Here is a 19,682-nt window from a genome sequence, read left to right on the forward strand (position 1 = left end):
CTACCCTGGGACACCCCACAAGTGTACAGGACTGAAGCTGGTGCGCAAAGGATGGAAACACTGCTGTGTAGCCAGAGACAAAAGGGGTCTCCTGGCATCCATCTTGTTCGGGCAAGGCTGTAGCAAGCTGACTGGGTTAAGTTCAGGCATGTTCCCATGCTTTCCCCCAAGAAGACAACGGAGGCTCCATGGAAGCAAAGAGACAATGGACAAACATTTAGCATTTCTATACTTTTCCTGCAATAGATGGCAAGCATCCTACCAGATCCCATCAATTATATTGTAACTAACTCCTAATCTCATCCCAGAGCCAGGCAAACCCTCTCTGACTCCCTTATTCCAGACCCCACCTCAATTGGGGTCTGTTACTCAAGGCTCAAACACTTAATTCTTAAGTGTTCAGCCATCATCTCTGATGACCTTACTCACTGCACCTTCCTAATCCAATCTCGAGCAATCAAACCTTTGTCCACTCTCAACAGCTAACATTGCCTTTGTAGTCACCCTGCCTCAGGGCAGAAATTTGGTATAAATATGACCCCATTCATTTCAGCAAGTTGCTGTCACTTTCCCCCTGGATCCAGAGTGTTAGCCACGGTGCTTGCATGTGCCGTTCCCCTGCCAGTGGTGCAGAGGGTGACTGCCTTGGCTGGCAGAGCTGGATCTACATATTTTTTGAAGTGGGGCAAAAGTACAACATAATGTCCCTGTATATTATATACATATTTTTCTTTATATATACATATATAATATACATATATAATCACCAGCTCTTTTAAACGATAGAATAAATTGTGCTGACTTCCATGAATTCTTAATGAATAATAACACTTTTCCATTATCTGAGAGGCTCTAGGCAGGGATCAGAGTCTTGTTCTTGTAGGTTGGTGTGCTGTGCCACTTGAAGAAACACTTTTATTGCAGGTAGCTGGTTAACCAAAAATGGAGAAAAAGCTGAAGAACTCCTCCCCCAAACAAGCCTTATTCTGAAAGATCAATGCTAGCTCTAACCTACTATATCCCATTAAGGTCATCTATAAAATGTGTTATTTACCTCCTAAAAAACCCCATTTATGAGTGTATTTAACTCTGTAACACACACAGCATTATTGCTTCCAAAAAAGCAATAATTTCAATTTATCTCAAGTGAGTTCTCTGCACATACTTCTCTTTCTGGATACCTGTATTAAAGTTTTTAGCACACAAGCACAAGCTTGCTTTATAAAGCTATCTCCTTATGAGGGATTTGTAGGCAATTCTTTTAAAAAATAAAATAAGGGGCAGGTAGGCTGAACAATAGCAGTGGCAGCTTTCTACCCACATAATTGGCAGGATGCGGCGACATTTCTACTTCACTTGCCCCTTGGCTAGGGGAGCAATGATCAGTAGCAAAACCTGTGTCAATCCCAGAGGTAGCCAGCCTGCATCTCTCCCCATACTTCACCCACTTCTTGCCGGTACCTTTCCAGACCTTGGCTCTCTTCCAGCAACAACCTATTTGCTTCAGTGTGTTCCTGTGTGAAAATGAAAAGGAAAGGGGAAGGGAGAGAAGCCCCTCAGAGCAAGAGAAAGAGCAGGCAGACTACAGCAAGGGAAGGGAAAGGGGCGACTGGAAGGAGAGCTGGAAAAGGAAGTGCAAGAGCTGCTTTGAGGGAAAAGAAAGGCAAGCTAACGAAAAGGTGAACTACAGCAAGAGAGGAGAGAGGAAAGGGGCGGCTGGAAGGAAAGCGGGAAAGCAAGTGCAAAGGCTGCTTTGAGAGGGGAAAGGCGAGTTACAGCAAGAGAGGAGAGAGGAAAGGGGCGGCTGGAAGGAGAGCTGGAACTCAAGTGCAAAGGCTGCTTTGAGAAGGGAAAGGCGAGTTACAGCAAGAGAGGAGAAAGGAAAGGGGCAGCTGGAAGGAGAGCTGGAGAGCAAGTGCAATGGGAGCATTGAGGAAAGTGAGCTACAGAGAAGGCAGGCCCCACCAGGATCTTGCATGGAGTCATGGCAGAGACCCTCTTTCCTGCTGCCTCTCTGAAGCCCCCATGCTGCCAGGAGTGGCAGTGTTGCCACCTTGCCTGCTTGCAGCTCAAGAAGAGCACCTATTACACACTGAAGTTATTCATGGGATCCAGTCCTTAAGATTTGGTTTTTAAAATCCTCGAAATCATATTTTGAAATCAAAATTTGGATTCAAATTTTTAAAATTTAAGTAGATTTCCAAATGTAAACAGAATCTTAGTTCCACTCTAGTCTAAACCATTCTATTGAGAATTAGAATGTAAAATATATCTAATAAAACACATCGGAAAGCAGAATTCTCTGACCTGCACAGCAGTTTCACAAGTTACCATATATTCCATTTCTTGCTTAGTTAGGCAGTTTAGCTCTCCTATTATGGCCCCAGTGACCAAATAATCTGTATAAGGAAGTCTTGTTGGATGTCTTTGTTCATACAAATCTTTCTCAACTCCATAACGCGGAGTGGAACCATACACCTATTGGAAAATTGGAAAGAGAAAAATGCATCTCAGATAATGAAACAATATGGATTGAACCAAGAAACAATAGCATCTACAATCCTTAAAATAACTTCAAAATATATTGTAATGGACTGCTGGCCTAAAGGCCACGTGTTCATTATAATTTCCCCGTTTCTTAGGTTCTTTAAAAAACTGGCTTAATGGAGTATTTTTCCCTAGAAGGGGGGCAGATTAGCCCTCCTCCTCCTGCTGCCTAGATCTTTAGGGAAGTTCAGAATGCTGGACAGGCCACTGCCCATTTTGGCAGGGAAATGGTGACCAATCCTGAGTAAGAAGTCTGGGATCTGTGAGGAACCATGCTGGGGTTCCTTGTACATGTCAGACTTGGTAGATGATCCAGGTAACTCCCCCCTCACAAGAAAAGGAATGTTGCCAGGAGAATTAAAGGAGAGGGGTAGTAATCTGAGCCTCTCTTAAGAAAAGACAAAGCCTCAAAAAAGATTGGTTGCAGTGGTTTGCAAAACCTCCACCTACCCAGTGGTTGTATATAAAATATTATAGACACCATGCCATAATTCCAGAAATGTACATGATCATGATTTGAAAGACTAGCTTCAATTCTTCCGTTCTCTCTCCGCGGCGGCAGGTTGGAGAACTGGAGGGAAGAGTGCTCCCTCCCTCTGGGTCATGTGACCACTGGGCAGGAAGGCTGCATGCCCGAGGGGAGGGGGAGCACTCTCTCTTTTTAGATTTTGCTAGAAGCTGACAAATCTTATCCGTGGCTGGCCTGCGCCTGCGCAGTCCCAATGTGGGACTGCATAGAAGCCACGCAGATGAAGAATAGATGCTTACTTGTAAATCCCACCCCCCATGGAGCTGGAACTATCAAGCATGTGCTATGTTTTGGGATAATACAGATGCAAATCTTATTTTCAATTTTGCTCTTAGCAAGAGAGGAACGACTCTCCTGCTCCAGCAATACCAAATATTTAGCATCATTGTGGTCCATCTGTAGACTAGAACTCACAAAAGAGAGGGAGAGGGATGTTTCAGCTAAATTAAAGATCCTTTGGCAGCAGTGAAATGAAGGCAGGATTATCACGTTTAGGTGGCAGATTTTTTAACAACCCAGCCATTTTTGCTGCTTCTGGGCCAGCTGCCAGAGGTCTATTAAAGGAAGGAACGTAGAGTTCCCTTCATGAGCATGCTCACACACACAAAACCACTAACAATGCCTGTTCCTGTAAAAAAAAAAAAAAAAAAAGGCAACAGCCATAAGCCCTCCAGGGTTATGGGACCTCAGTTGCTCTTCCTTCCCATAGAAATTGGATCTCTCAGGTTATCAAGACCATTCCAACCCTTTGGCTTCAGTTAAAAAACTACTAGCCAAACAAATGCAAGGAAAAGTAGCCACAGACAAAGCAAAACAAAACAGGGGAATGGGTTTCCCACAGAGGTAGGTGAGAGCCATAAAAATAACACAAGGAGTGGGATATGCACAGCCCAAGACAATCCAGCAGTCATTCTGGCAAGTACAGCCACAGCGAGACAGATGTCTCTCCAGCCCCAACTCAATGGGATCAATGTTAGGTGCTTTTCTTCCAACCTATCATCAAGAAATCTAGCCATTTGGAAATAGAACATCTCAGCTGGGGATTGGGCATACAGCCCATTAAGAGGAGCTTTCGTCCTATTTCTGAATGCTGTGAACCAGAGGAGGAAAAGCTGTTGGAACACGTATCAGGAGAATTCTGATCAAGACAACCCCTTCCAGCCTTGATCTGTTCTGTAAACTTATTCCCCTAATAACTATGGTGCTAGAACTGTCAGAAGATCAAAAGGAGGGGGAGGGAGGTGTGTCAAGCTAGCCTAAAAGAGACAAATTGCTTTTCTTCAGGGCTTCCTAAACCCTCTCACTGTACCTTTTCCAGAGGATTTTGACCATTTAGTATGGTAGATATGTTAAAATTGGTGTTTCATGTACAGAACGATAATCTGGAAGTTCTTTCCATTGTGCTTTGTCCTTTTGTCAAATATTTGCAATTCCTACTATTTCATGGCCTCCAGGAATTACAAATAATGAATCAAAACAGTGTGGAAGAGACCAAATTGGTCCCCACCCCCCACTTATTCAAATTCAGACAAGCCAGTGTTGCTCCACTGTCTGTAAGGACTCTAATATTATGATCTGTCAACTGCTGACCCCTCCCCCTGCTTCTTACATGTAACTGCTATTCTTTTGAGTTGTTATCTGTAAGATCACATTAATGTGCTATGTACCTATCCAGAAACTTGATTCAGTACATTATAGATATAGGCTTCTCTTCACCTTCCCTTTTCCTCCCCACAACAGACACCCTGTGAGGTAGGTGAGGCTGAGAGCTCTAATAAAGCTGTGACTAGCCCAAGGTCACCCAGCTGGCTTCAAGTGTAGGAGTGGGGAAACCAACCCAGTTCACCAAATTAGCATCCGCCGTTCATGTGCAGGAGTGGGGAATCAAGCCTGGTTCTCCAGATTAGAGTCCACCACTCCAAACCACTCCTCTTAACCACCACACTATGCTGGATCAGGATTGTTACTGGTGATGCTGAAATTGGCCAGGGGTCTTGCCAGTATATTGAAGAGTGACTTACTTAGAACAGATGACATGGGAACCACTGCTAAAACCAAAGAAGTTTCTGCTATTTGTCCAAAACCAAGAGGGCTTGTTGCCAGAATATGGCTCGAAAATGGGAGAAGCAGTTCTATCTGGCTTTCTTTCCAACACACAGTTAAATTGTGGAACTCCCTGCCCCAGGATGTGGTGATGGCTGCCAGCTTGGAGGGCTTTAAGAGAGGAGTGGACATATTCATGGAGGAGAGGGGTATTCATGGCTATTAGTTAGAATGGATACTATTCATGCTGCATACCTATTCTCTCTAGTATCAGAGGAGCATGCCTATTATTTTGGGTGCGGTGGAACACAGGCAGGATGGTGCTGCTGCAGAGGTGCCGTAAAGTGCAGAGGTGCCGAAGCACGACCAAGAGCGAACTGCATATCCATAGTGCCCTTGCAGAGAAAACGCAACAGAGACCACAGTCTTTGTGGATTGCAGTGTGCAATATGCATCACGCAAACCCAACAGCAAACCATATCTGCTCATTTGGGAGTGGCAGGACCTTGAGTATTTAACATATGATCAACATATGAATTTGTGGATCTTGACAGCGTCGTCAATTCCCCAGGTCTAGAGAGGGGCGCTCCCCCTCTTTTTGTCAACTAGGTAGAAACGGGAATAGTACCCGTAGTCCTAATCCTCAGAGGGGATGTCCCGGATGTCCCCTTTCCGTAGAAGTTCCCGAACCTCTTGTAGGAGTTGGGTGGGAGCTGGCGACGTAGTGCAAGCCGGAAAGAGGTAGGGAAGAAGTCTTGAGCTCAGTAAAGCATCCATGCTTTATCATTTTGAGAACCCAATTACCATCAGTGGTGGACATCATATACTGTAACGATCAGATAACCGGTCTGTGAAAAGCACTTGAGCATCTAGCTACGCCTGCTTAGGTTTGTAGGGCGGTTGAGAGATGGGCTAGGACCCTTCCTGGGTCTAGGTGTGCCCAAAAACTCTCTATCCTGCTGGGCAGAAGTGAGAATAAAGGTGTAAGGTACCTTGGTACCTGTATAGGCGGGATGGTTGAGACTGGCTGCCAAAGTATCTTGGCTATAAGCTGGCACAGTGGGGCGATGCCCAAGGACTTAGAGGTTATCCTTCTTGAGACGATCAAGAAAGGCATCGTTTAATCGCTGAAGAGCAAAGTGCCCTCAAGGGGTGGTTTCCCAATACGCAACGGAGGTGCCCTCAAGGGCAAGGTGCTAGATACACAACCAAGTGTCATATGGAAGGGTGGGCTGGTTAAGTCAGCATGCCTCCGAAGGACTATTGAGGACTGCAGTTTCTCTGTGACAATCGGACTTAATTATTTCTTGAAGAGAGGAGCCCTCATAGACTCCATAATGAAGAGAAGCTAAAGACACGTTCTCTCTCCGTGGCGGCAGAAAGAGAACTGGAGGGAAGAGTGCTCCCTCCCCCTGGGTCATGTGACCGCTGGGCGGGAAGGCTGCATGCCCCGAGGGGAGGGGGAGCACTCTCCTTTTTTAGATTTTGCTAGAAGCTGACAAATCTTATCTGTGGCTGGCCTGCGCCTCACAGTCCCCAATGTGGGACTGCATAGAAGCCAAGCAGATGAATAATTAGGTCTCCAATGCCAATTCGTTATTCGGATTTGGATAATCCCAGGATTCTAAAATTATTTGAGTCCATTATTCCCTATCGGGAATCTTTTGGGGCTGGCTGCTTTTCAAGCAAATGGCACCAAATTTGTGTTGTATTTAGGACTGCCTGTCCACTCAATAGCACCCAGGTTTCGAGTGAATTGGACTGCAGAGTCTAATTCTATGGGCCTCTTAATAAGGTGCTCCAGCAATCCTTCATTGTTTCCCCTGGTGGGAAAATTTCCATGCTTTCTCCAGGACAAAAAATAGCCAAACACACAAGAGCAAACAACTACTGTCTGAAAGCCTCCCAATGAAAACAGAACCAACAAGCCCAACAGAACCAGTGTCAAACCAGAGAATCTCAGCAGAACAACAAGTCAACATGATAAATCCACCAAATCCAATGTCAACCCAGATAATCCAAGCCAAACTAATTGAAGCAAGGGAAGGGACATTATTTCCAACCCAAAATACCCAATATCAAACCACAGAAGCCAAGCAGATCCCAGGACCAATGTGGCAGTGCAAGCCAATAGGATAATGTCAAATCAAAGAGTCCCAGCAGGCTCAAACTGGCAAGCTCCCAGTAACATGTGATCCCATTTGCCTTTGAGAGCTGCCTCCCATCTCCCCTCCCTTCTGTTGGCTGGGAAATCTGCAAAAAGCAAACAAACTTTAAGTTTGGTGCTTTAAAACTCTGGCCCTGGATATTCCTTACTATGTCTGAAAATATTTGGGATCAGGATGCCATTATTACTGAGATTCCTCAATATCGATCTGGATCCCAAATATATCCCAAAAATACCAATAAGGTATTTTTCAGGTATATATTCAAACTGGATGTACCCAAGCACACATCCCTACTCTCTAGCCGTTCCCGGATCTGACCCCCTTATCTCTGTATGATGCTCAGGACTTTCACTTTAGAAATCTCATGAGATAATGTAAGATGTGATCGTTCACAGGAGCACTGATTGCTTAGGGACAAGTGAAGTTATATTTTAGACCTACATTTCAGTGTTTTTTGTTAATCTTTTAGCCATTTTCTGATTGATCATATTTTGTAAAATTTACTATCAAATGTGACTTTTTTGTTGCACAACACACTACAATATATCTAAAATATCTAAAAGTGTTATGTAGCAATTATTATTTTTAATGAACCAGTTTTGTATTACTACACAAGATCTGAAGAATCCCTTTCATATAATATAGGAATGAACATTTTTTGGCAGCGTACACATGATTTAAAACAGATGTGAATTTTTCTCTATGTAGCCAATTACAGGCACTGATGATGACATTAGATACATATGAGTAATCACAGTTAATGCTTGCTGTTGCCAATTAGCCTTATTAGCACAAGCAATTTGTGCACAGGATGACATTACTTTAATTACCGTAAGCAGCTTGTTCATTTGTTGAGTAGGGTACATTTTGAGAAAGGTTACTTTATCCACAAATTAATCATAACCTTCTTTATTATTATAAATTCAGAAAAGCTTAGAGGGGAAAAGACATCTCTGGGCAAAGCAAAAATGTGGGTGATGGAAGTCTAAAAGGAATTTATTATTTTACTGGGTTTTTCCTGCTGAGGTGAACAAAGGTATTGTGTGCTTTTTATCTGAAAGCTGTAAATGAGTGGGAGACAAAATTACCATCATTAATTGAGGCAAGGCATTATGACAGTTAGGGGGACAGTAAAACAACAACAAAAAATTCCTGTGAAGATTTAATATAAAAATTACTTTCTATGCTATCCAAAGGGAATGTGTACTGCTGCTTCATAAAATAAGATGTGTTGATAAACGCAGTATAGGTAAATTGGAATATAAAGATTTGAGATTTTCTGATCACCCACTGAAAGATTACATTTATAAATACAATTCTAAAGTGTTAAAAGTTGAATTATGGCTGCTCAGAAATGTGATAAGATGTTAAAAAGGACAGAGATAATATGAGCCTAATTTAGTGATATAAGCTGCATGTCAGCTCACACTGGTATAGAAGCCAACTCACACTGATATAGACATCACCTTTGAAATGTCTGAAAATACACGAGCTAGGTAAACACTGTGAACTGGATTGGCTGCTAAAGTACATCCTCTGCACTTAGGAACTGATAATTCCCAGATGGCATTTACTTGGGGCAGTGGAAGGACCTATGTCATCGAATGTGGGTCAAGCATCAGACCTGTAAAATGGGGTCGAAGATGCAACAGACAGTGTGGAACCATTTCACTAATTAGCATATTGGCCACAGAAATCACTTTTCCACAAGTCATGTTTCTCACAGAGATTTTTACATTTAGTCTTGGAGCCTGGCTGAGAGAAAGTAACTGGGGGAAGGAACTGAAAGAGCAACATTTTAGGTAAGGAAAGATTACCTTTCCTGCCTGCCTCTCCTCTGTTTCAAATAATTTCCCAGCTCTGCTTTGTAGTTTGCAGCAGCACCATTCTGATCTGCATGCAGACTGGCATTCTGACATTTTATTTATTTATTTATTTATTTATTTATTTATCTATCTATCTTATATCCTGCTCTCCCTGGCAAAGCTGGGCTTGCAGGGTTGCCAACATTATGGGTGGTTAACCTTTACTTTGCACCTTTGAATTCAAATTAATCATGATCCAGATCTATGGTAGAAGAGACACAAAAATGTCCAGCATGGATTCTGTACTTTCCACTAAGAAGGGACACAAACACATCACAGTTGACCTAATGAAGATTAGTGACTGAAATGAATTTGGAATTGGGGCATACAGAATAAACTTCTCCAGTTTAGAGATCTCCACTATTATAGGCCAGGCTCAGATCCATCTCAATTCCAGTCTACTCATATTGGAGTTCACCCCTGCTAGCCATCCCTTTGTTCTACTCCCTTCCACCAGCTGCCAGTTTCTTCATTCTTTCATAATGGTACGTTAACCAGGAAGGAGAAAGATATCTTGGAAAGAAAGATATCTTCCAAGATATCTTGGAACCAGAAAGATATCTTGGAAAGAGAGGAGGATAGGCAGCAAGAAAGCCTCAACAGCAAAATATTTCACAGAGGAGATGTCACTGCTGAAAAAGCCTGTCTCTGGTCACCACCTACCTTATCTCTGTAGGTGGAGGCCCAGAGAACAGGGCTTGTGACGAAGATTCAACTGGCAGGCTGGATAGTATGGGAGGGCACCACTTAGTCAAAACCATGAGGGTGATCTTGAGATGGATAAGGAAATAAAGAAGGCAATTAAAACAGAAAATGATGTAATAATGGGTGACAATGTGAAGATAGCTGACTGGATAAATATGTGATCAAGACAAGGTTTCTGAACATAAAAAATGGCTCTGCATGGAACTGATAGTAATGATTCTGACTAGAATATTGACTCTGGACTTTTTTTAGAGTGGTGATTAAGATCTAGTACAAGATGTAGATATTGATGCACCAACTGGGAACAGTGATGACAGGGACTTCTGGTTGAGCATGATTGTAGGCAATGATCCACAAGGAGGGAAGTTTTGTTTTTGCTTTATTTAGATTAGTTTTAGTTTTAACTTTAACTTCTTTGTGCTTATCAGTGACCACAAGGCTATTCAATTCAGTGTTTATATCTAAGACAAGCTAACCTCGAAGTTGAACCCTAGAACATTTGAGTTCAAATGAGAGATTGTTACATAATAGATGGACTAGTCAGAAAATAGCTGAAGAGGAGAATGAAGAGTCAAATCCCACTGATTGAAGCCCCTTCACGTAAGGAAAAGTAACAGCAAGTCTAAAAGGATTCCAGTGTGGCCAATTATCCAAGTCAAGGAAGCCATAAAAGGCAAAACAAGTGTCCTTGAAAAAGCAGGTTTGCCCACCTGGTTCTGCCAAAACAACAAAAGTAATTGTCAATAAGTCAAGCAAAGGTGAAGATTACTAAAAATGTTAAGAAAGGCAATAAGCATTTCCTCAAATGTATCAGGAGTAGGTAACCAATCAGGGAGGTGGTTGCAAGACAAACAAGTGAAGTGGTTAAAGAAAATGAGGAGATAGCAGAGAAACAATGATTTCTTTCTTTCAACTGTAAAAAATATGGGACATCTACCCACACTGAAGGGTATCCAAAGGATTGACCTAAATCAAGGTGACATGAGATGAAGTTCTAGGATTATTGTAACAATGAATAAGTCTCTGGGTCAGGACATGAGGGTTCTTAGATAAATCAAATGTGAAATTGTTGATCTTTTAACCAGTATATGTAGCAGCAAATGTTACACCAATTTTTAAAACAAGGTCTAGAGGGAAAGCAGGAAATTACAAGTCAGTTAGCCTTACATTTCTTATGGGTACATTTGTAGAAAATGTTATTAAAGAAAGGATTATTAGGAACATAAAAGAACATTGTTTCTGCAGAAGGATGTCCGGCACCATCAGCCTTTTGGAGTACTTTGAGACTGTTAACAAGCATGTGTTCTTGTAGAAAGAATATAATTGGGACTTCCGAACAGCTTTTAATAAAGTCACCAAAGATTTCTGAGTAAATGGAAAGTTCTACAAGAATGGGTACTGGGACCAGCTCTATTAAAGTTGTTAATTAATTATCTGGTATTGGGAATAAGCAGTGTATTGGCAAAATTTGAATATAACACTGAACTATTCAGCATGATGAAAATCAAGGTGGATTGTGAAGAGCTCCAGGAAGAGCTGTAAATTGGGTAAGTGGGAAACAATGTGGCAAATGAAGTTCACTGTAAGTAAATATTATGTGATGCGTAGTGGGACATACAGATCTAAGTTCAAATTTATTTATTTATTTATTCAACAGTGGCAGCACTCAGCAAAGCATTCTCCATGTTAAGGACTATTAGGAAAGCAGTTGAAAATCAAAGGCCTTGAATAGATCTATGGTGTGGTCTCATTTGAAATACCATATATAGTTCTGATTGCTGCATCTTAAAAATGGTATTGTGGAACTGGAAAAAGTGCAGAAAGGGAATACTAAGAAAAAGGCGTCCAGGAAAAGGACCACCAGTGATGGGGCCAGTTAGACAGACACAGATCAGGATTTCAATGCATGGATGAGAAAGTGGTGCTGGGAGGAAGGGTTTTAATTTGTTAGGCACTGGAGAACTTTCTGCGATAAGTCAAACTTGAACAAAAGAGCCAGGCTTCACTAGAACCAGAAGGGAACCAGGCTGCTGGCACTTAATATCAAAAATATGGCACAGCACATTTTAAAGTGATCCCAGGAAAAAAGCTAGTAGAAGATGGGGAGCCTCCTGTTTGGGACAAGTCAGTCCAAAGGAATGATTGTGCAAACACTCAGGGCAATATTGATAGGAGTACAACAGAATTTAGGAATGAGGGTAGGATGGTGGAGAAGGGTCATGTGGACAAAGAGTCCAAGGGAGGTGAAGGTTGCTACAGAGGTGAACATGTTATAGGTGTTTATATGCCAATGCTAGAAGTCTCTGAGCCAAGATGGGGGAGTTGGAGGGCTTGGTATTCAGTGACAGTTTAGATATAGTGGGTATCTTAGAAACATAGTAGAATGGGGAAAATCTATGGGATACAGTCATCCCAGGAAATAAGCTCTACAGGCATGACAGGGAGGAACAGGTTGGGGGAGGTGTTGCATTATACATCAAAGCAAACATAGAATCAAGCAAGCTGGAAAATATTAGGGGAGTGAACTACCCAACAGAAGTGACATGGGTAGAAATACTGGGCCCTAAGGCTTACATAAAAGTGGGAATCTATTATTGTCCACCTGATCAACCCCTTGAGACTCATCTTGAGATGGAGAAGAAAATAAGGGGGGGGGGGTGACTAAAGCAGATAATGTTGTGATCCTGGGAGACTTCAACTACCTTCACAATGACTGGATAAACATGTGCTCAAGTCATGCTGTGGAAATGAGATTCTTAGTCATCATAAATGACTGTGCAATGGAACAGTTGGTCACAGAGAGGGGTAGTGATCTTGGACTTGACTTTGAGTGGGGCTCAAGACCTGGTGAGAGATGTAGAGGTTGTTGCACCATTTGGGAACAATGACTTCAATGCTATTAAGTTCTTGTAAATGGGAAGTTACCCCTAAAGCCCAAAACTGTAACATTTTATTTTAAAAGACAGAACTTAAAAAAAAGAAGAATAGTTAAAAGAAAGCTGAAAAGGGAAACACAAGATAGTCAAATCCCTAGAGGATGCTTGGAGGCTATTTAGAACCACACAAATTGAAGCCCAGATAAAATGTAGTCCCTAGGTTAGGAAAGGCTAAGTCCAAAAGAATGCCTGCATGGTTAATAAAACAGAGTTGCACTTACCTGTAACTGCTGTTCATCTAGTGGTCTTCTGTGCAGGCACACATGGGAACTGCGCTCTGCGGCAAGCGCAGTTCCCATGTGGGACTGCACAGAAGCCACGATGATGAACAAAAGTCAAGGAAGCTATAAAAAGCAAAAAAAGGCTTCTTTGTATGACCAAAGAATAAAGATTGCCAATGGAAGATGGCAGAGAAGCTCAATGATTTTTTTCTTCTGTGTTCACTATGGAAGATGGTGGGGCTTCTACCCATGCCACAACCACTGTTTTCAGGAAGGGAGTCTGAAGAACTAAATCAAATTGAGGTGATAACAGATGAAGTTCTGGACCTATTGGGGAAATAAGAAACCAATAGGTCTCCAGGTCCTGATGGCATATACCCAAGAGTTCTTAGGGAACTCAAATGTGAGATTGTTCTACTAACCTATATATGTAATTTCTCACTAAATTCAACCACTGTACCAAAAGACTGAAGAGTAGAAAATGTTACATTAATTTTAAAAGAGGAGTTCAGAGGGAAACCAGGAAGTTACAAGCCAGTTAGCCTAATGTCTGTCCCAGGCAAATTAGTAGAAACTGTAATCAAAGATAGCATGATTAGGCACACAGAAGAAACCTGCTGAGGGAAAATCAGCATGGCTTTTGCAAAGGGAAGTGCTGTCTCACCAATCTTTTGGAGTTCTTTGAACAAGTATGTAGATAACACTGACCCAGTAGACATTATATACTTGGAATTTCAAAAGGGTTTTGACAAGTTACCTCACTATAGTAGTGACAACTTGTTGGTAATCCCTGGCCCTAAGATTGTATTCTTTTATTATTTATTATTTTAAAACTAACATGAAGGGAGAAAGCAACCATGGTCTAGTACACCAGCTGCATTGAACATAAGGGGAAGTGGAGGAAGGAGACGTAGAATAAAATTAACTGCAGGCTGTGAAAGTGTGGAATATGTTACCTGGTATCAGAAAGGTGTGATATGAAAATGTTTATTGCTGGTAATATTTTTTAATGGGCTACACCCATTTATTGCTGAGAAGCAAATATAAAAACTAGAAACATAAGAGTATATTGGTTTAGAAATTATAAATAAAATATATATCACAATGTATTGATAGTAATTTCCTGAAGTGTACACTCATCATTTATCTTTTGAAACACACAATTAATTATAGAAGTAGAGTATATTGAAAAATAAAGAACCATTTAGTATTAAGATACAAATATTTATATCTCAATACTAAATGTTTCTTGCTTTTTTAATACAATCACGTTTCATTTGGATAAATGTTATTGAATTATACAGGAAAACTGGTAAACTAGCTGTCTGCCAGGGATATTTGTGCTTGTCTGTTTTATTTAATTTGACTTTATTAAATTATTTAGGATTAAAGGGAGCCTGCAAAATTTCAATAATAAATAAAACCATAGTGTTCTTCGAAATTTGAAGGAAAACAACTCAAAGATGAACTTTCCAAACCTCAGAAGAAAAACAGTGACAAATATACTACTACTTGCAGATGCATTTAGAAAAATGGTATACCATTCACTGTAGAAAACTGCCCCTTTTCAGTGGCAAAAGGTGTGATTTTAAGAGCCCATTCCTGACTTCTGAGATCACCTTGACCAAGCATGTTTTTGTTGTTGGGGAGGAGGTCGATGCATGGCACCATCCGCTCTGATAGGAACATCTGGTACCTCCCCATTATCATGGTGAAGTTGGCAACCCTGAGACCCATGGCACTAGGAGAATAAACCTTCCTCCCCAACTTGTCAATCTTACGCCCTTCCTTATCCAGGGGTGAGGCATGAAAACCAGTCCTCTCTTTGGTGAAATTGAAATGCTTCTTAAGACAGGATATTCGCACTGAAAAACAGATAACATTCCATAGGAGTCCCCACCCCCCCAGCGCTGTCCCAAATTGAAACTGCTGTCGCCAGCGGAATGGGTAAGTGGAGAGCCGCCTTGAGGTACAAGCATCATGGAGGTAAATATGGCTCTTGGTAGGTAATTGCGAATAATCGTGAATATGGCTTTCTGTAGGCCGCAGAGTGAGCACCGCTGTTTTACTGGATCCACTTGTCCTGCATGGAGTGGAGTTGGCCAGTTAAGAGTTGGGGGTGTTGATTAAGGTTACCAGGTTTGGGTTGGGAAATACCTAGAGATTTCTGGGGCAGAGCCTGAGAGGTTGGGGTTTGGGGAGGGGAGGGACTTTAATGCTATAGAGTGCAATTGCCAAAGTGGCCATTTTTTCCTTGGAAACTGATCTCTATCGGCTGGAGATCAGTTGTAATAGCAGGAGATCTCCAGCTAGTACCTGGAGGTTGGCTACACTGACCCATGCTTTTGTAACCTCACAGTTGGATTACTGCAATGTTGTCTACACTGAACTGCCCTTGAAGATAACCCAGAAACGGCAGCTGGTCCAGAATGCGGCAGCCTGGTTATTGTAAGGGGCTAGCCAATGGGAACATATGTTGCTTCTTTTTAAACAGCTACATTGGCTGCCAGTTTGTTTACTAGTTCAAGGTGCTTGTTTATTACCTTTAAAAGCTGTTTGTGCCCTGGGACCCACATATCATATGTTCTCATGTGCCAACACAGACTTCGGGCTGTCACTTACTTGCTGTTCCCCACTCAGTATAGTGACCAGAGCCTGGCCATTTTACATCACGGCTCCTACTCGGTGGAATGGGCTTCCTAAAGAGATTTTCAGAAGGCGCTGCAAGGATTGTTTTCCAGGGCTTTTAATGGAATACAAACAGATATCTTTGGTTGTTCTTTTTTTTTTTTTAATTGCCTTTAATTTGAAATGTTTTGTTGCCTTGAAATCAAAGGAAAGGAAGGATACAAATATTTAAACAAACATACAAATACTAACGCAAGCTGGACTTGTGCTGGACTGGAACTTTAATATCTGAATTGCTGCTACAAAAGATTGGTGACCTAAATCAGTGAGTCTCACAAAGGGATTTCACTGTGATTGCAAACAACATAACAGAGGACGTCTGAATATATTTTGAATAGTTATGGGAAAGAGAGCAACAATTTTGCACTGTTAACTTGGTCAAATGGAAAGGAAGTCTCTCTAGAAAAAAAAAATCATTATGTTTTTCCAGGCCCAGGCTTCTGGTCTTGAGGCTCCAGGTTCAGGCTGTAAGTAGATCTGTTTAAGGATTGTTCTGTAAGCCACCTAACTCTTAGGGTTTGAACTAGAGTTGCCAACAACCCGAAGAAAAAAAATCCTGTCCCTTTAACACAGGTTTAATCTGACACAGACCATAAGCACTTAATCATATGCATTCCTGAAAGGAGTAGGCAAATTGCAATCTAATCCTATTCTGAATTACACCAGTCTAAGCCTATTAAAATCAGCAGTCTTAGGCTGATGGTACAGTTGTTAGTCTTGAATCTGGGAGACCCAGGTTTCAAGTCCTTGCTCTGCTATGGAAGCCTGCTGTATAACCTTGGGCTGGTGTAGAAACTGAAATAAATAAATAAAAATAATGTGTTGAAATGGGCAAATGAAGCTTTTCATGGCACAAAGCTAAATAACATCACCTGGCATAAAGCTTGCCACTAGGTCAGTGTAAAAGGGACAGGACATTTTTTTCTCCAGGTTGTTGGCAACCTAAAAACAATCCTGCTCAGAACTTCTGCTCAAACCAGGAAGGGTGTTTATTAGAATGGTTCATCTGCACCTACTTCTAAATTCCCTAGGTTTGCAGAATGCTCTGGGATATTTGCCCTTCAAAGTTAAGAATTTGTCTGCTGTTGACCTGAATGATCTCTTCAACAGGAGACAGATAAAGTAAGCCCCTAGTGTTTTCTATCACGGTTGGATAGTGAAATGTGCCCTGTTCACCAGGGAGCTGATGTAACCAACAGAGTAGAGAACAAGAGCCCAGGTGAATTAAAACTCATGTTGAATATGATGAAATATGACACAGACAGTGGTGATAGCATCAGCAGATGAGTAAAGATCATGACAGAAACATCCAATAAAAAGCAGAATGCACAAATACTAGCAATGAGAAATTACTGGTTGTATTGTCCAATTAGTTTCACCATACCAAGTGATTTTTCTTTCTTTATGCCACAGTTAAAGTTTCAAGGTTTAGTGTGTAATTGTAGCTTACCTTTGTCATTCCTGATGTAATTAAATGAATGCCACGTGGAAGTTCACCTTCTTCACATATGATATCTCCATAGTCATAACAAATAATTCTTGCTTTTTTCTGAAAATAGCAAATAGAATATACAGCATACAGGAAACATTATCAAGATTATACAGTCCATTAATGAACATATGCACAAAATGGTATATGAGGCATAATTTCATATTTTAAAGAATGCTTTGAAAGTTTATTTTTAGATTACAGCAAAAGGAGAATGAAAGAATACTTGCAGGATTATAATTAGAAAACTGTGGAAGATCTTTTACAGATAAAATATTGGGCAGGCAATGTTTGAGCGATCCGGACATACTCACTCAGGGTTTAGGCTGTACAAGTTTGACAGCTTCTGGGAGCAGGGCACAGTGTATTTTTATGAGCTAAACATGTATTTGACAGCAAGGTTTTGAATTCAGACATTACCTGAATAAAGTCTATGCGGTCTTTGCCATTCTGTAACCACATGACATTGCGTAGAAGTTCCTCTGCAGTAGGTGGTGCAATCATAGGTGGAAGCATTGCAAGCTGTTTTTGTTTTAATAGGATCATCTAAACAAGAAAATTACCCTTATACAAACAACGTAAATTTCTTTTTAACATAAAATATGCTTTCTTAGTACAGATTAGTTCACGAGGATTTACCGACTGTGAAACTACTTTTATATGTAAGCACAACACCACAACAATTTGGCTTATATTGACTATTTACATAATGTATCAACTGAAGTTAATCTCCACTAATACACAGAGTACTACATTATTCCTTTGCAGTCAGTTTTTTAAAGGGTCTTGAACATTATGTTTGCCATCAGAGAGACATTAGATTCACTGTTGGTTGTTATATTTTCATTTCGCGGCTTCTAATTTTTGTTTCCTCTTCCCAACATGTGAAAAGTACAACTTGATACCAGCCAGCCACATCCTGTTTCCATTAAAGCCAGCATCTATGTTTGTGCAGTACATGGTCTACTATTGGCCCAAGTAATATTACTTTTGGATCTACTGAGAGTTGAATATTTGTCATCCACTGTCAGTGCAATCCTAAGCGGGGGTGGGGGGAGCGCTTAGGGAGTGGAATGAGTGTTACACCAGTGTATACCAAATATACACAAACGTAAGAGTCAGTTATGATAGCACAGACTCCTAGCTCCACTCCACCACTCTTGGGCACCATCACAGCCCTGCAGCGGCCAATCAATGGAACATAGGCATAGGTGCCTGTGCCAACGTGGCTGTGGGCGGGCCTGAGGGCATGGATGCATTTAGTTGGCTTCCAAAGCTGTTTCAGCCTTGGAATGCCCCGTCAGAGGCATAAAGTTACGCCATCAAAAACATGATGCAGCCCATAGGCACCCATGGAAGTGAAAAATAAAGTGCCCACCACTGGTGCAGATACATCCATAAGACTAGGAGCTGCTAGGATGCTGACTTAGGGAGCAACTAATTGCCTCCCTCCCCTGTGGTGGGCAAGTCCCCTCTCCAGCAACCAACTGCACCCCCCAGCCCTACAAAAACCCTAGCTACCATGCAGCGTAACTCACAAGGTTAGGTAAGGTATTGTCTCAGAACTCCCTACTGTGCAGACTTAGAGCGAGCGGTAAGCCACTTTGGTGGCAAGAAAAGCACAGAGAGGGCACTTAGCAGTACTGGGCATTAGGGCTGTGCATTCAGATATGCCAAACCAAAAATAAACAGCTTTTTCGGCTTTATTGTTGGCCGTAATAAAACCTGGCTATTCAGATAAAGCCAAATAGTTGAAAACTGAAAAGTTGAAAAACATTTGGTTTTTTTCGGCTTTTCTATAGCCCATGTAAAGCCATGGGGGGGGAATCCACCCCCAAATTTTTAAAGCCCATTTATGAGGCTGGCGATAAGGCTTTAAATTTAACACACCCACACCCTTAAACTCACCTTGGCTGGTGCTCTGCTGGGCTTCCAGGTGGGTTCTGCTGGGCTGGCAAAGGTGCCCCCCCTTTGCTGGATTGCTCAGGAAGGAGCAATCTCTTGTTGCCCTTTTCCTGCCCCATGGCAGGTTTCCAGGGCAACAGGAGGGAGGGGAGAGGCATTTTGAAGGGACAAATAGAAGAGCTCGCTGGAGCTTTCCTATTTGGCCAATGGCTGCAATGCATTTTGCATTGCATTTTTGCTGGACTGCTGCAGTCCTAATCTGGATATAAAAAGGGGAGGGTGGAAGTGGGGGCAGAAAGTAAGAGTGGCCAATGGAACTTTAGGTTAAGGACAACACTGCTCTTTGGCCAATCACAGAAGGTGTTTTTTGCTTGGATTTGTTGCAAAATTGTCTGTGCATGGTCAAAGAGCATAAAAAGGTGATCTGGTTCCTTTATTTTCCTTTCCATGCCCCCCTTGTCTTTTTCTGGTTTGGGATGGGGGGGGGGAGATTTGTAAGGCCTGAGGTGCTGGTTTTGTTTGTTTCTCCTTCTTCTTGTTGTTGTTTTGCTGTTGTGTTGTTTTAAGTGGTTTGCAGAGGGTTTCT

The 19,682-nt window shown here is 41.7% G+C and overlaps 1 protein-coding gene across 1 annotated transcript in view; it reads right to left on the reverse strand.

Moving 5' to 3' along the window:
* LOC130479577 (sodium/hydrogen exchanger 10-like) overlaps window positions 1–19,682 on the reverse strand; it is a 144,604-nt gene that overhangs the window by 16,174 nt on the left and 108,748 nt on the right. Inside the window, exons 19-21 of the mRNA XM_056851973.1 lie at window positions 17,612–17,737; window positions 17,153–17,251; window positions 2,308–2,478 (exon numbers count right to left, since the gene is read on the reverse strand). Of these exons, the coding sequence (XP_056707951.1) occupies window positions 2,308–2,478; window positions 17,153–17,251; window positions 17,612–17,737 (396 nt within the window). The remainder of the gene's footprint in view (window positions 1–2,307; window positions 2,479–17,152; window positions 17,252–17,611; window positions 17,738–19,682) is intronic.

The sequence above is a fragment of the Euleptes europaea genome, chromosome 6 (genome assembly GCF_029931775.1).
Source record: "Euleptes europaea isolate rEulEur1 chromosome 6, rEulEur1.hap1, whole genome shotgun sequence".
Taxonomy (NCBI): Eukaryota; Metazoa; Chordata; class Lepidosauria; order Squamata; family Sphaerodactylidae; genus Euleptes; species Euleptes europaea.